The 16,438-nt window shown below is 43.3% G+C and overlaps 1 protein-coding gene across 1 annotated transcript in view; it reads right to left on the bottom strand.

The window, feature by feature from the left end:
- BMX (BMX non-receptor tyrosine kinase) overlaps positions 1–7,114 on the bottom strand; it is a 50,947-nt gene extending 43,833 nt beyond the window's left edge. The window contains exon 1 of the mRNA XM_060183014.1: positions 6,994–7,114. Within this exon, the coding sequence (XP_060038997.1) occupies positions 6,994–6,996 (3 nt within the window). The 5' untranslated portion in view covers positions 6,997–7,114. The remainder of the gene's footprint in view (positions 1–6,993) is intronic.
- Positions 7,115–16,438: the final 9,324 nt, after the last annotated feature.

Consider the following 16,438-nt stretch of genomic DNA (forward strand, 5'->3'; position numbering starts at 1 on the left):
ACTCTCCATCAGGAAGCAACAGCACAGGCATTGCTCTGTCTGGATGGAGGCGGAGGCCAAATGAACCTATCTAGTCTGTAATGGGCACTTGTCACTGGCCCCAGAGTCTGATGGGCTGGTGATGGGAGACCAAGGAACACCGGCTGGCATTGAATACACCCCCATCAGGCACACTCAGCTCTCCTCCCAACATAGACTGCACCAGAACTCTCACAACGAACCATCAAGACAAATTATTTATCAAATATTATTTATTATTTATTTTCATAGACCTGTTTCAAAGGCCTGTTTACTAACCCCTGAAATGTTCTTCAAGGGCATCACTTGATTTCTAGGCAGAAATAATATAAAGCTTGTCCACTGAACGTCATAAAGTCTGTATCAGTTTGTGTTTTGAATACCATTATCATCATCATTGTCACTGGTACCAAGATTATCACTGGGGCTTGGTGCCTGCACAGCTTCACTGTTCCTTGCAGCCATTTCCCCCTACCCCCTTTTTCTTACTGTGCTGATAGACTATGAGAGAAAAAGAGGGAGAGAAAGAGAGGGTAGTAGAGACAGAGAAAAGGAGAGACACCTGCAATACTGCCCGACAACTTATGAAGCTTTCTCCCCTCCACCAATACAGGTGAAGACTGGGGGCCTGAACCTAGGTCTTCATGCATAGTACCGTGTGCGTTCTACCAGGTGCAGCACCACTTAACCCCAGGCATATCACCTGGGGAAAAGTGTGTAATTCTTTTGTAAAAGTGAGATTTTTTTTTTTAAGTACAGTGGCACTATTTCCTTGATCTTTGTTCTGGACTCAAAAGATGGGGCAGAGGCACAGGGGAAATAAACCCAGTAGGACCTGGGGTGACAAGTAGCATGCCTCCACTATGAACTCTACACAGGAGAGAATGTTTGGAGTATTACAGAAACTATGGCTGATCTCTTTCTTTTGGAGGAGTCAAGCCACACTTGGCAAAGTTATAGTACTTTTTTGTCTTTACTACTTTAACACTTAAAAATAATTTACTAATGTGGCTGGGTGATGGCGCACCTGGTTGAGTACACATGTTGAACTCAGGTTTAAGCCCCCAGTCCCCACCTGCAAGGGAAAAGCTTTGCAAGTGAAGGTATCTCTCTGTCTCTCTTCCTCTTCCTCTCTAGCTCCCCCTTACCTCTCAATTTCTGGCTGTCTCTATCCAATAAATAAATGCAGATAATTAAAACTTTAAAAAAATTTACTGGCAACGGTATTGCAAACCAGTGATGAATCAATTAAAGCATTACCAACAAAGCAAAAAGAGAAAACTCTTAACAAATTCCCTTTATAGCCACAGTTAAAACATTACTCCTCCAAGCAGAGTGCTAGTTAAATGGGTCTGGTTAGCTGAACGGTGTTTATTTTTCAAATTTTTCAGATGTAGAATCCATCTGTAACATTCAGAGAGAGCACTGTTCTGAAAAGTGCAAACTCCAACACCCAAAACAGTAAATAGCCTTTTCCATCACTGCAAGATGATACACACATTTCTGTGTATAGAACTTTCACATCAATCATGTTGAAAGGAGTTTGGGAGAGAAGATCTTATCTAGAAAATGTACATAGTGGGTTGCATAAAGCTTGGACAAATGAAATTCACAAAGTTACTTCTGCATAGTGAAGGGAAGAATACAGGTTAGAAAGGAAGGTCTCAAATTCTTGAGCAATTCTGTCTCCTAGGACTCACATCAGACGTTGTTGAATCTGATGTAACATGATCTGTCAACTTTCGACCACAATTTTCATTGTAAATGGCTGCCTAGTTTTTTTTTTTTCTTGCTTTCATATAAAAACCTACATATTATATTATATTATATTATATGTGTTTGTTTTACGAAACCAAGAACTATAGATGCGCAGAAGAAAACACTATTAGTACTTCGGTGACCATACCACTCACATTTTTCAAATATATATGTGCCCTTGTTCATTGTCACAAAAGTGAGTTCACTTAATTTGCATATGGGTCTGTAATCTGTCATTCTTATGTAATGAACACCCATACATACACACACACACACACACACACACACACACACACAGAGTCCTTCAAAGATGCAGTCCCTAAATTGGATTGTCATGCTTCCTAATAAAGTTGTAGGAACTCATTTTTGATGACTCACACCTCTGTCATCTCCATTTCAGTTTCTCCTAAGACAACCTCTGGATATCTGCTCAGGATTGGACCTGCCCTTCTTCTGCTTACTACTTTTCCTCCCTTGTCTATCTCCCTTCTCCTAGACTAGCCCAGATTGTAAATGGAAGACACTATCATGGTTTTTCTTGGGACAAGAAGTGGATTGTTGGTGATGACTAATTCTTAGAAAGCCAATATCTCCTCTTTCATATTAGAACAGTAGTGCTCAAATAGAACTGTTGACTTAAGTGCCTGTCCAGAGGTTGGTGAACTTAGCTTTACTTACCCTGCTTTGAGGAAAATTCACTTAGGAAAAAAAAAACTTTCAAAACAAAATAAGATGCTAAACTGAGTCAGTGTCAATGAGAAATCTATTTTCATAGAGCAGTTGGTGGGGTTTGGCTGTATGCTTGCATTCCCATTCCCACCTACCAGGATAGGATAGGATAGGATAGGATAGGATAGGATAGGATAGGATAGGATAGGATAGGATAGGATAGGATAGGATAGGATAGGATAGGATAGGATAGGATAGGATACCTCCATTTGCTTACCAAATAGCCTGGGCTGCCTATTTCCATAAGCACATGAAACTAGAAAGAAGTTAAAGTGCAGTGAGGCAAAGAAAACAACCTGGCCAAAATTGATATATTCTGTTCTATACAGAAGCCAGAAAGCATTATGTAACCTGTGGCATACATAGCAGATTCATGCTGAGTTAACACGACTTGAAGTCACTGTGGTTATTTAGCATTTGTATGGGAATGATTACAAAGTATAGAGCTTGACTCCACAGGCCTGTTTGGCACCCTTGAGTCTGAGCCTACAGAGCATTTCACACTGAGAAGGCTGGGTCCAGAAATAAACATCAGCTGTGCACTGCCCCAGGTGACAATGAAGAGGTTTGAAAGCTGAGTTTCATAACTAGTTAATCTACAAGGTTTGTGTGCAGTGGTAGGCCAAGAAGGTCTGGAGAAGTCATAGAACTGTCATTCTTGAGCTGTGTTGTCCTGGCCAAGCCCCTTCCCTGCTCTAAACATCAGCTTTCTTTTATTTATTTATTTATTTATTTATTTATTATGCCCAGCAACTGAGATGACTTACAACTCTCTCACTTTTTGTGGAAGTACAGGCTACACTATGGGTTCCAGTAAAGTATGATTAAAAAGAAAAACATGGAAAAAAACCAACCCAAGCATTAGAGCAGAATCTATTCTCTCGGCTACAGATGGCTAGAGGAAGGAAAAGCTGTTGTTTTTCTTAAGATAGTGAAGAAAGAGATTATGGAAGGGAGGGCCTGAAAATCAAACCTTGAGGAATAATATGAGGGATTGTACTAATAACCTCTAGGCTAAAATATCCAACATTTAAGGAGGGATGGCCATGTGTCACGTGCTATTTAGAGCACCTTAAAATCTTGCACTGCCGGAAAAGTCTTGATACATTTTTGCATAGAAAAATATGTCATGACTTTTCTGACAACCCAGTATGTATTATTTTACAAAAAGGGGATGTCCTATTGGATGGGTTATGACACCCAATCAACCCTAGGGTGTCAGTTGTAACACCCTGCCCTCTGGGGTACACAACCACTCTGTGGAGTAGATCCGAACACCCCCATCTATGGGATAAGTTGTGACTCACTGTAAGGGCTGCAACACCATTCTCTTCTTACAGTTAGTGAAGCTATGGTATGTACATGAGTGGATGAATAGGTAGATTAGATAGATGCATGTTAAATGGATGATACATCAGACAGGTAGATGATAGAATAGACTGATGATTGATTAGGTAGGTAGGTAAACAGGCAGAGTCAGTGGCCCAGGTCACACTGCTAGTACAGTGGGGCTGGGGCCGGAATCCAAGCACAGTCCACATTCTTGACCTTCTCTGCCAATGGTAGAGAAGCACTTGCGGAAAAGGCTCTAACCCCACCTGCAGGGGAGTCACTTCACAGGCGGTGAAGCAGGTCTGCAGGTGTCTATCTTTCTCTCTCCCTCTCTGTCTTCCCTTCCTCTCTCCATTTCTCTCTGTCCTATCTAACAAAAAAAAAAAGGAAGAAAGAAAGGAAGAGAGAAAGAGAGGAAGAAAGAAAAGGCTCTAACCTGAAGTCATGAAGGCAGCCATCGGCTAGCAGACCTTAGAAGTCACTTTATAGATGTAACACTCCAGCGGCCTAAGTGGCTTACTTAGCCACATCCTCAGCCCCAAAAGCTGTCACCTGAGAGACACATCTCAGGGAAGCCAAATTTCTGATGTCCTGCTTGGAGTTCTGTATACACCATCACAAAGGCAGACTTAAAGAGATCTCCGCATTCAGCTGAAATTCCCTCAGCTTTGCCCTGGAATGCAAGGTGGTGGGACTCGGTATGAATTTGAGCGTCACCACACTCATGGGACTGTTAAAGCTAAAAGGCCAAGGGACCTTAGGGTGGAAATATCAGAAGGATGTGACCTACACAGACTTTTCCAGCAGAGCCCCAAGGCTATTTTAAACAGTGAAGCCAGCCCATGTTTTGAAAATAGGTGAGACTGTACAACCTTCAAAGTTGGAATGCATTTTAAGAGGTGCAGAAAATGAGCAGGAAGCAGGAACGGAAGTGGGCAAGGTATATATACAGGAACAAGATCACTGACTACTCCCTCGGCCAGAAAGTCTGACTGGCTCAGAATTCTGCCCTCTCTATTCTCGAGCGTGGAGAGATGAGGCTAGCAATTTGGATAGGTGTTTAGATATTTAAAGCAGAAACTCCAAGTGCAGACTGGGTGTGGGGGACTCTGTGAGGGACAATGGGGCCCCCACCTCAAACTTGACCGAGGCAGGGCTGCTAATCTTCTTACTCAGAAGTTGAACAAAATATGATGGTGTAAGTTCAACAGAATAAGAGGCTTAACTCCAAATCAAACTAAAGCGGTCCAAAAGCATCTTAAGAGGCTAGCTAAAGACAAATAAATACCAGGGGCGGTGCATCTGGTTAAGCGCACATGTTAACAATGCACAAGGACCCAGGTTCAAGCCCCCGGCCCCCACCTGCAGGGGGAAAGCTTTGCAAGTGGTGAGACAACGTTGCTGGTGTTTCTCTGTTTCTCTGTCTCTATCTCTCCCTTCCCTCTCAATTTCTGACTGTCTCTATCCAATAAATAAATAGATAATAAAAAAGATAAATAAATACCAGGTCCACAGAATCTGACGAATCCTTCTTTCCTGTGATGCTCTGAGAGAAAAACTAGTTGATTTTGGCATGACATGGACAGAAAACCTTTAACACTGTCATGCAATTCTCAGCTCTATGGATTCCCATACTTCAGTTGCTTCAAAGAGTTTAAGAAAATCTGACACTTTGGGGAGGCCATTTTTTTCCACACAGAAGGTAAGGTTGTCAAGATTTTCCTCAGTGCCTCATAAAGTGTTTCTCTAAGCCCTTCCTTCTTTTCAGAAACCTCCATCCTGCTGACCTCACCTTGCCCAGGGCACTTCTCTGGGAGGCTTTCTCAGGAAAAAAGCAAAAAGTGATAAATCCATGTCTTAATACACTTTGCTGGGTTGGTTTAACATGTAACACTTTCAAATAGAACAGGTTGGTGTGGACGAGAGCAACAAGTTATGGTGGGTTCAAATCCCTGCTCATCTCTGTGCAATCTGGGCTGTTACCTAACTCTGCTAAACCTCAGCTTCCCCATCTGTGAAGAGAGTCAACCAGTCACCACCTCCAAGGGGATGAGGAGGCAAGAGGAAACGGCAGCAGGAGGCCCTGCACCCCAACAGATGTTCCAGAGACCTGTACCTCGGCCCTTCAGCACCCTAGAGGCAAAGTTTCAAGAAGGACCACAGCCAGATTTCAACATTGAAGATGACAAAATAGCCCCCAGTCATACAATTTGAATCCCCGTCTCCACACACCTCATGCCATTTCCCTAGTCAAAAACATCTGCTTTGTGGGCTGGGACAGGCTTTCAACCCAGAGACTTGCTACTTTAAAGGCAAAACCAACACCCCTACTGACTATATTTGTGTTCCCAGATTTCTTACAAATCAACACCTTGAAGGTACTCAAAGTGTGGTCCCTGGACCAGCTGGCAACATCATTGCCACCTGGGAACTTATAGGAAATGAAGAATCTCAGTTCTCCTCCAGGCCCAGTGCACCAGAATCTGCATTTTAGTGACATCTCCAGGCATTCCGTGTAGCACTGACCTAGACTACATGCACACGATGTCTTAAAGCCAATGAACCAGCACGGTCCAGAAGAATTGTCCAAACTACACGAATGTGGTTGCCACTGTATGGCTCACCCCATCCATATTTATATTTTCATTGAAAATATCCCACAATCTCCTGATTTAGGAAGACTACAGGAACCTCAAAGCCTGTTATATTCATGGCTAAATTAATATAATAAAAAATAGATAAGGAAAATGAAAGTGTAACTGATATTTCCTTGTCCTTTCAGAAGCTATTACAAAGCCAATCTGAAACGTCATGGCAGGGCATGGTACAGAAAATAGAGAATAATATAGAAAATCAGGAGAGGAAGCAATCCCAAGCCAGAGCAGGCTAGGATGACAGAGGCATCATCAAATAGCTTCCTGTAATGGAATTGTGAGTTAAGGCTGAATTTACAGCGAGACTCGAACAGGCCCCCAAATCACACAGTCCTGTCCAAAGTCTTGGGAAGGGTCCCAGAAATTTTGTATCCATAATTTTGTAGTTTTTCTCTTAAAGTGGGCTCCCTACATTTTATAAAGTTTTGGCTTCTACAACCCCCGGATCTGAGCCTCTTTTCCTGTTGGAAGTGGCATGTCGCTACCTGCTGCTGAAACGCACCATTTCACCTCTTTCACCACCCACGTCCACCGAGGTTCACTTGATCAGTTCTTGCGGTAGGAACACAGCTCCAGCTGTCCTCTTTCCAGCAGCAGTAGCAGACTCCCTCACATGTTCCCGGCTGCTGGGTCAGAAATGGCTACATTACTCAGGGTCCCCCAAACGTTTATTGTCCTGCAAGGCCTTACACAATCCCACAGGAAACCACGCTCAACACTTAGCCAACACTTGTTGATCTCATTGAATGCAACACAAACGGAGACAAAAGCATATTTCAGAAGGGTTCCAACTTTGATAACTGCAGCTCCTGCCTTTCCCAGGCAGCTCCCGGTGCTTATGATAACACTGCCTTTGTTTGGAGAAATCTGTGCTGAACAAGAGAAGAGCTCAGCAAAACCCCATTTCGGAATGCTGCCTTGAGTCAGGAAGCCATGAGGTAATGCCAGAGGGCTCAGAAAATAAGCAATGAAAGCTTCAACTCAACACTTAGACAAAGGGAAGCCAGAGGGTTTGTGGGAGCGAAGGACAGGGTATGTCGCCAAAAGGGCATTCGTTTCCACAGCTTAAGTGATCAAGAGATCCAAGGTAACAAATCCAAGATTGCAATGAACAGGGGTGATTGTCACTTGGCATCATTAGGACAGCATTGCAACTTGTGGCTTTATTCATTCCACCATTTTCTCTGGCATATACTTCTTGGACGTTCGTAGGAAACCGACTGACTTACTTTATGCTCTTTTATGAATAGTCAAGAAAATTAACCATCCTTTTGGCAAACCTTGGCAAAAAGTTAACTAATAAAGTGTTGTCTACTTTTGCTTATTTATATACACCTATGTGCTGAAATCTTGGGCTGGCAAAGGAGAACAAAGCTACTGACTTTCTTTCTTTTGTTTGTTTGTTTTTTGTTTTTTAATTGCCACCAGGGTCATTGCTGGTGTTTGGTGCCAGCACTATGAATCCACCACTCTTGGTGGCCTTTTCTTTTCTTTTCTTTTCTATTTTATTTGATAGGACAGAGAGAAATTGATAGGGGAGGGGGGAAATAGGGAAAGAGAAAAGTAGACACCTGCAGACCCGCTTTACTGCCCATGAAATGTCCCCCCTGCAGGTAGGAAGTAGGGACTCGAACCCAGGCTCTTGCACATGATAACATGTGTGCTCAACTGAGTGAGACATCACCTGTCCCCCAAGATACTGACTTTCAAGTCAGTACCGTCCTTAGAGTAGACAGAGGACTAGCATCAACTCTGCCCACTTATGTGTTCACCCACTCAGTCAAGTCTTACTAAGAATCCGCCATGCGTCGAGCATTCTATTAGAGATTGGAGACACAGCTATGAAGAGAGCAGGGGGCAGCTCATATCTACAGGGAAAGAACCACAAGGAAAGGGTTAACTGCATTAGCATGCGTGAAAAATAATTTGCAGAGACTTTTTAAAAACAAATCTGTTAGAGTTAATGGCAATTTACAAGATTGTAAGATAAAAGAGGTATAGTTTCACACCACTCCCACCCCCAAACTTCTGTGTGCCCACCTCTCCTCCTTCCGCATGGATAACCATCATAGCTCTCCCAAGGTCTTAGAGACAGGTTGGCTACTTTTTTTTTTTTGGCAAGTTCAAGTGTTCCAGTTCTCTATATTCTGCATATAAGTGAAACCATCCAGTAGTTGTCTTTAACTTTCTTACTTCACTAAGCTTAATCACCTCCAGTTCCATTCATTTTGTCCTGAAGGACATAAGATTGTCTTTTTAAATTGCTGAGCAGTGCTCCATTGAGTATATGTCCTATAATTTCTTTATCTAGTCGTCTGTTGATGGACATTTAGGTTGCTTCCATGTTTTGGCTATTGTGAATAATGTAGCTATGAATATGGAGGTGTATATGTCCCTTCAAATTAGTGTTTTCATGTGTTTTAACATTCCTCTTTGAGACTGAAATTCAAGGACAGAAATGAGTCCTTCAGAAAAAAAATCAGAAGTCATTGATGGATTCCAAATAGCACTTCACTGTCTAGGAAGAATGAAATTGAGGGGTGGGGGAGGAGAGTAACTAGCACAACTGTCTGGCTAAATGAATTAATCTTCTCTGATGATTAGCTTTTTTTCTCTGAAGATGATTTCTGTTTCCCCCACTGTTTACACGTGTTACCATGTATGACAGAAGATAAGTTGTAGAAGGCAAAGAGGAAGTGGTCTAATTCTGGAAATACCTGGCTACAATCTCTTGGGATTTCTATCCTGTCTTGGGACTTGAACCACTCAAGGGCAGCTGAAAGGTGTGGTTTCCTCTAAGTCAAAATGTCATGCACTTCTTTACCAATTCTATTCATTCACTTCCTCTCCTCCTCCTCCTAACCCTTTCCTTGGCTCTGTAGTTACCATGCTTCTTTAGTTTGAGTCTGACTTGTTGTGGCAACCTGCTGCTTTAATTGCGAGATTTTATTTGCTCAAATTGTAGCCTGCGTTGTCCCCTTTTTCCAGCGAGACCCTTGGGGATTTTCTCTAAAGCTTGTTCACACAAGCCCTTAGCAGGCAACCAGTTTCTGTGGGGACCAGCAGAGGAACATTTGGCTTCATGACGTAAACAAGCTTGTTCACTTGGGGGAAGTGCTGTTAACATTTTTTAGAATAAATGAGAACCTGATAGAATACAGTGTGTGTGTGTGTGTGTGTGTGTGTGTGTGTGTGTGTGTGTGTGTGTGTGTTATATTCTGACTCACAAGTAACTACTATTTTTGTATTTTCCCTCCCTCTCTCTCTCCCTCCCTCCTTCCCTCCCTCCCTCCCTTTCTCTTCTTTCTCTCTTTCTTTCTTTCTTTCTTTCTTTCTTTCTTTCTTTCTTTCTTTCTTTCTTTCTTCCTATAGAAACAGAAAGACAGAAAGGCAGATAAAGTGAAAGGGACCACAACAATGAAATTGCTTTCAGTGTGGTGGGGGCCGGGCTTGAACCTGGGTCACACATATGGCAAAGCAGCACATTATCCAAGTGAGTTATTTCACCAGCCCTTCACTTGTTTTCTTGAAGATGTACTTTTTATTTAGTTTTCAGAGAGCACGAAGCTAGCACACTGCTCAGCTCCGGCACATGGCGGTGCTAGAAATCAAAACTGGGTTTTCAGGCATGCACACCCTGTGCTGTCACACTAAACTAACTCCTTGGCAGTGTTGTTGTCATCATTGTTGTTTAACTCATTTGGAGCTAGGAGGATTTTCACCTGGTAAAACTAATGGTTCTGGGTTCAAGTGCTGTTACCACATGAGAGCACCATAAATGGTGGAGCAGTGCTGTGGTGTTACTCCTCTCTGTCTCTCTCTGACTCTCTCTCTCTCTCCTCTCTTTCAAAAATTTGGGCTGGGCTGGCCACTCAGTAGTGTCATGCATTCAGTAGGCCCCTGGGTCTCCTCACCTTTGCCATGTAAAAGCATTGTATTAAACACCATTTATATGTTTATGACTGCAAATGTCAATTGGGTCCTCTTCCCTGAATACCAGATTTTGATTCCACTCTCAACTTCTCCATCTATACTTGGAATATGTAATGAACGGGTCAAATTTAACATAGCCAAAGCTAGTCTCCTGCCCGAGTCTCAGACAAATTTCTCCTACAGTCTTACTCCTCTCCTAATAGCAAATTTCTACTTTCAGCTGCTTGGGCCACACAATATGGACTTACCCTTGATGTTAATCCTTCATGTCACCCAGAATTCAGCTCTTCAGGGTAAAGGGTCTTGCAAATAGATTCTCAGTTTGGCCACTTTCGCCACCTCTACTGCCCCCTGCTGGTGGTGATCGCACCACCCTGTTTAATTCTACAACTTCACTCCAGTAGCACTTCTAAACACCCACATTTGGCCCTACGTTTTTTCTTTTTGCCATAGCATTTAGGTCCTTAGAGATCTCTGACATCATTTACTTACATTCTACCTTTAGTGTCCGTCCCTCTGCACTAAATAGTCAATGAAGACATAATTGTCCTTCTTTTGGCCCGTGATGCCCAGCGGATCCGGGAGAGAATAAGGCAGCTTGCAGCAAAGGTTCTAAGATGTTTATTGGAATAAACAAGTTAAGAAATAGTCACCAAGAGAAGGGAAGGGTGGAGAGTAAAAAGGAGCCATCCGCCCAAAGTTGGGGCCGAGGGAGGCATGCCAGCAAGGAGAGAGCTACCTGCCTGCTGCTGGCCAGGAGGGCACTGGTAACATTCACAACAACTCACAGGGTTCCAAGTTTCTGTAGCCTGAACTGTTCCCATGGGTATCTCCTTATTGGGGCCGTCACTCCACCACTCTCACATTTAATCCTTCCAGTGGAAAAAGAATCTATCTGGAGGTTGGGATCAGATCTGACTAGTTTACCCTCTTAGACTTGAAAAGAATGTCTTCATCTCCTAGGAATGCTTGCTTCTTCCATCTCAGGCCCAGAGGTGGAATGATTAGGAGATGGGTGAATAGGTAGGCAGTGGAGGAGAACCTGAAAAATTCGAAGCTTCATTTTGTTGAGACATTTCCTCTCACCTGGGAAGGGTCTACGTACGTAGCTTGCTGCATTTATATCGACTGTCCTTCCTTGTCGAAGGGGAAGATGTGGGGTCTGAATGGGGTTAACAAACTATGATTTCTGTAAATAAGATTTATTGGGGGGGTGCTGAGTAGTGGCACAGTTGGTTGAATACACACACATAATTATGTGCAAGGACCTAAGTTCCAGCCCCTAGCCCCCACCTGTAGAAGGGAAGCTTCATGAGGGTTGAAGCAGTGCTTCAGGTGTCTCTCTCCCTCTCTTCCTCTCTAACTCCCTTTCCTCTCTGAGTTTCTGTTTTATCGAGTATAAAAATAATAAAATAAAATGGAGCAAAACAACTAAAATAGAGTTATTGGAACACAGGTCCAACTGTTCCTTCACATGCTTTTGTTGTCCAACCACAGAGAGTAGTTGTAACAGGTACTGTATGCCCAGAGAGACTCCAGTACTTACTGTCTGGAGTTTACAGAAGAAATTTGCCAACTCATGCATGTCCCGCTGTCTGCAGAAGTGACTTAGTAGCTTGGAATTTAGCTCAACAGCTCACTTCGGCAGACCTTCACAGAACTGCACTGTATATGAGATAACAGAGTAGGAAGTCAAGGAGAAAAAAAAGGTCTCTGTGGAAGCCCTCCATGCAGGATTCCTATTTGGGCCTAAATTGTTTACCCAAAATGGCATGAAAATTTCGAAATATAGAAAAATCAGGAGAATTCCATAGTAGATTCCACAATTAGATGTTAGTGTATTTGTTTTGTTGTTATTCACCTCTCTACCATTCATCGACACATTTTATTGGTTGGTACTATTACTGTTACTGTTATTATTTCTGGTGCATTCCAGCTTAGCTGTAGACATCAGCATACTTCATCCACAAACACTTCCATGTGCAGGAAATAGAGTTTAATTCAACTCAGCCTGTCATTTAAATTCCGATATATATATTTGCCTCCAGGGTTGTTGCTGGGGCTCGGTGCCTGCATCATGAATCCACTGCTCCTGGAGGCCATCCTTTTCCTTTTTGTTGCCCTTGTTGTTTTAACATTGTTGTGGTTATTGTTGTTGTTGTCACTGATGTTGTTGTTGTTGGACAGGACAGAGAGAAATGGAGAGAGGAGGGGAGGCAGAAAGGGGGAGAGAAAGATAGACACCTGCAGACTTGCTTCACCACCTGTGAAGCGACTCTCCTGCAGGTGGGGAGCCGGGGGCTTGAACCGGAATCCTTACGCCGGTCCTTGGGCTTTGCGCCATGTGCGCTCAGCCTGCTGTGCTACCGCCTGACCCTCCATACAGTCATCTTGAAAGCAGCCTTCATTTGGCCAGAAGATACAAACTTACAAAAGCTGAAAACTGAGAAAGGTTATCAGGGTAACTGAGGTAAGTACCAAGGGAATTGTTCACCCAAAAGCCTCCACTTCCCCGGTTCAGAGATGAATCAGCCTTTCACAGTCGAGAGCGATTTGCCCGTGATGAATTCTAGGAAAGTTTCGAGGCTCACAAGAGAGGATCATACGCTATTCTTTCCTGGCATGGTGCCCAAAACTCATGGGAAAGTCAGAGAGGAACACAGGCGTTTCGTGCAAAGGTGGGTCACATGGAGCCGTGGGTCAGAATGCTGGTCGGTGGAACAGATGGGGCTGTGCAGCTTGCTCTCGGAGCAGTGGGAATAAACGGTGGCCACAGATTCAGATTTTTCCAAGATATGTTTTGATGGATTTCCTCAGCCACCAGCACATCCATGGCCTTCAGAAAGTCACGCTTACAGAATAACCCCTGACACAGAGCCAACTCAAGCCATTTCCTGGATGTTGTGAGGAGTCTGAATCTCTACCGTGGAATATTCCAGAAAGACTTGCCATTTGTTGGACAACACTCCAGTGCCCTGGGAGGCAAATAACCGAGACCTGATCATTCCTCCGCAAGAGAGACCTATAAAATCAACTGCTCAAGTAAGAAGGAAAGAAAATGTACATAGTGCAACGTCCAAGATTTCAACCGATTTTTAGGGGGAAGACATATTTGGAAAATCATTCTGAGGTGTTTTTTTAAAAAATATTTTATTTATTTATTAATGAGAAATGAGGAAAAAGGAGAGAGAGAAAGAACCAGATATCACTCTGGTACATGTGCTGCCAGGGATTGAACTTGGGACCGACCTCCTGCTTGAGAGTCCAACGTTTTATGCACTGCGCCACCTCCTGGACCACCGTTCTGAGTTTTAAGAAAGGGCAGATGAAATATATTGGCAATGTGAGACTTTTTAAAGGCGATAAAAGTGTTATCCAGAATCATTTAGGGAAGGCTCTGCTCAATGACATATCAGCAGGGAATTTCCCTTCAATTCAGCTTTCTGCTCAGCCATCTCCATCTGGATGGCAGTGACAGGGGGAAAGGGCTCAAAGGTCCATGGATGAGGTCACAGCTCTCATCTCCAAAGTGAAGCCTGTTGGGTGTAGGAGATGGCTCAGTGGGTAAAGCACATGCTTGACCATGAATGAGGTGCTGGGTTCAAGCCCCAGCATCACATGTGAGCACTATAGACAGAACTAAAGATCTCCATGGGTGGAGGGGTGGTACTGTGGCATTTTGCCCTTTCTTCCCTTTTTCCTCCCCTCTGTCTCTAAGTAAATATAAAGAGAATAAAAAGTGGATCTGGGAGATAGCTCTGCAGTGTTACAGAGGTCCTAGGCACCTTGGAATTGTATGAAGCAAAAATAGTTCATTTTCAAAGTATGGAAGGTCAGAGGAAGACACATATTTTCTTAGTGCTTTATTGTGTCCCACCCAGATGCCCAAACTTGTACAAAGACATTATCATACAAACAAACAAAAACATCTTTCTCTCCCCCAAGCTACTTAACCTCAGAGACCCTTTCCTCCCTCCCTACCTCCCTCCCTTCTTCTTTCTTCCTCCCTCTCTTTTATTAGTGATGTAATAGTGATTTACAAAATTATAACAGGGGTATAATTCCACATCATTACCATCACCAGAGTTCTATATCCCCATCTCTATCCAGTGGAAACTGCAATAGTCCTCCCAAGGTCACAGATATGGGTTGACTCTTTTTTAAAAAAAATTTTTTTTGTTTATTTATTTTAATTAGAGAGAGACAGCAACAGACTGGAGCACTGATCAGCTCTGGTTTATGGTGGTGCAGGGGATCGAACCTGGGACACTAGAGCCTCATACATGAGAGTCTCTTTGCATAGCCATTATGCTGTCTACTCCCACCCTATATCTATCTTTTAAAAAAATATTTTTATTTATTATTGGATAGAAACAGAGAGAAATTGAGAGAGGAGGAGGAGATAATACCTACAGCCCTGCTTCACCACTTGGGAAGCTTCCCCCCATGCAGGGACTAGGGGCTTGAACCTGGGTCCTTGCACACTGTAATGTGAGTGCTTAACCAGGTGCTCCACCACCTGGCTCTGACTATATCTATCTATATAATTTTTTGACCATTTTTATTCACTTCCTTTCTAAACCACATCTACACTTACTACTACTTCCTCTTCCTTCTCAGATAAGTAAAATAGGACCCGACTTCCTCTGGTGCTTTCCACACTCTTTTCCCTCTCAGCGATCAGAGACCCTTTCTTTCAATAACCAAGGAGTTATAGAATGAGCAAGTATGCTCAAGCCTGGGTCCTTAAGTTAAACAGGAAGAATTTTTTTTTTCTCTTGCTAGGCATTGCTCAGACCATATTGTAAATGCCATAAATACCCAATCCGTGGGGGAACTGGAGGAGGGATTTTGCATTAGGATATAAATGTTTGTTGCAATATCAAGTATACACACACACACACACACACACACACACACACACCAAAAAAGCTGATTCAGGTTGGACTCCTGTGACTCTGCAGAATCAAATAAATCTAACTTCCTGCCTTTCTTAATAATTCACAAGTTCATTCTTGGGGTGAACGGGGTGAGTTATCTCTAACATTTAAAAATTGGATGTTTTTGATTCACTGCTTTCTTTCTTTTAAACATATTTTTTATTTACTTTAATGAGAGTTACAGAAAGAAAGATACAGAAGAGAGAGGGGGAGAGAGAGACTCAAGCACTGTTCAGCTCTGTTTTATGGTAGTGCAGGAAAGTGAACCTGGGACTTGAGAGCCAGGCACAGGCATGAAAAGTCTTTTAGAACCATTGTGCTGTCTCCTCTGCCTATAATCTACTGCTTTCTTTTCTTTTCTTCTTCTTCTTTTTTTTTTTTTTGCCTCCAGGGTTATTGCTGGGGCTCGGTGCCCGCACTACAAATCCACTGCCCCTAGAGGCCATTTTCTCATTTTGTTGCCCTTGTAGTTGTTATTGTTGTCATAGCTGTTGTTGTTGGATAGGACAGAGAGAAATGGAGAGAGGAGGGGAAGACAGAGAGGAGGAGAGAGAGATAGACACCTGCAGACCTGCTTCACGAATGTGAAGCGACCCCCGGCAGGTGGGGAGCCCTGGCTTCTTGTTCCTTGCACTTTGCTCCATGTGCGCTTAACCTGCTGCGCTACCTGGATCCAGCCCCCCTCTTTCCTTTCCTCTGCAAGACAGCATGAGTTTTCTGGCTTCAAGGGGCTAGAAATATGCAGTCAAGATCTGACTCCTGGTTAAGAATTGCAGCAATGAACTTCATTCAGCCTCTCACTGGCTTCTTGGAAAACTCTAGTACTGACGCACACCACTCAGTTCCAAGCAGCAACTGCAGACAACTTTGGATGTAGCCAGCACTATGTAGTGCTGCAGTTGTCAGGCTCATTGAATTTTTAAAAATTTATTATTGGACAGAGACAGAGAAACTGAGAGGGGGAAGAGAAGATAGACGCCTGCAGTCCTGGTGGGGACCAGGGGCTTGAACTCCGGTCCTTGTGCACTGTAATATGTGTGCTTAACCTGGTGCCCCCTCAGGCTCATTTAATTC

Source organism: Erinaceus europaeus, chromosome X, assembly GCF_950295315.1.
Source record: "Erinaceus europaeus chromosome X, mEriEur2.1, whole genome shotgun sequence".
NCBI classification, from domain to species: domain Eukaryota; kingdom Metazoa; phylum Chordata; class Mammalia; order Eulipotyphla; family Erinaceidae; genus Erinaceus; species Erinaceus europaeus.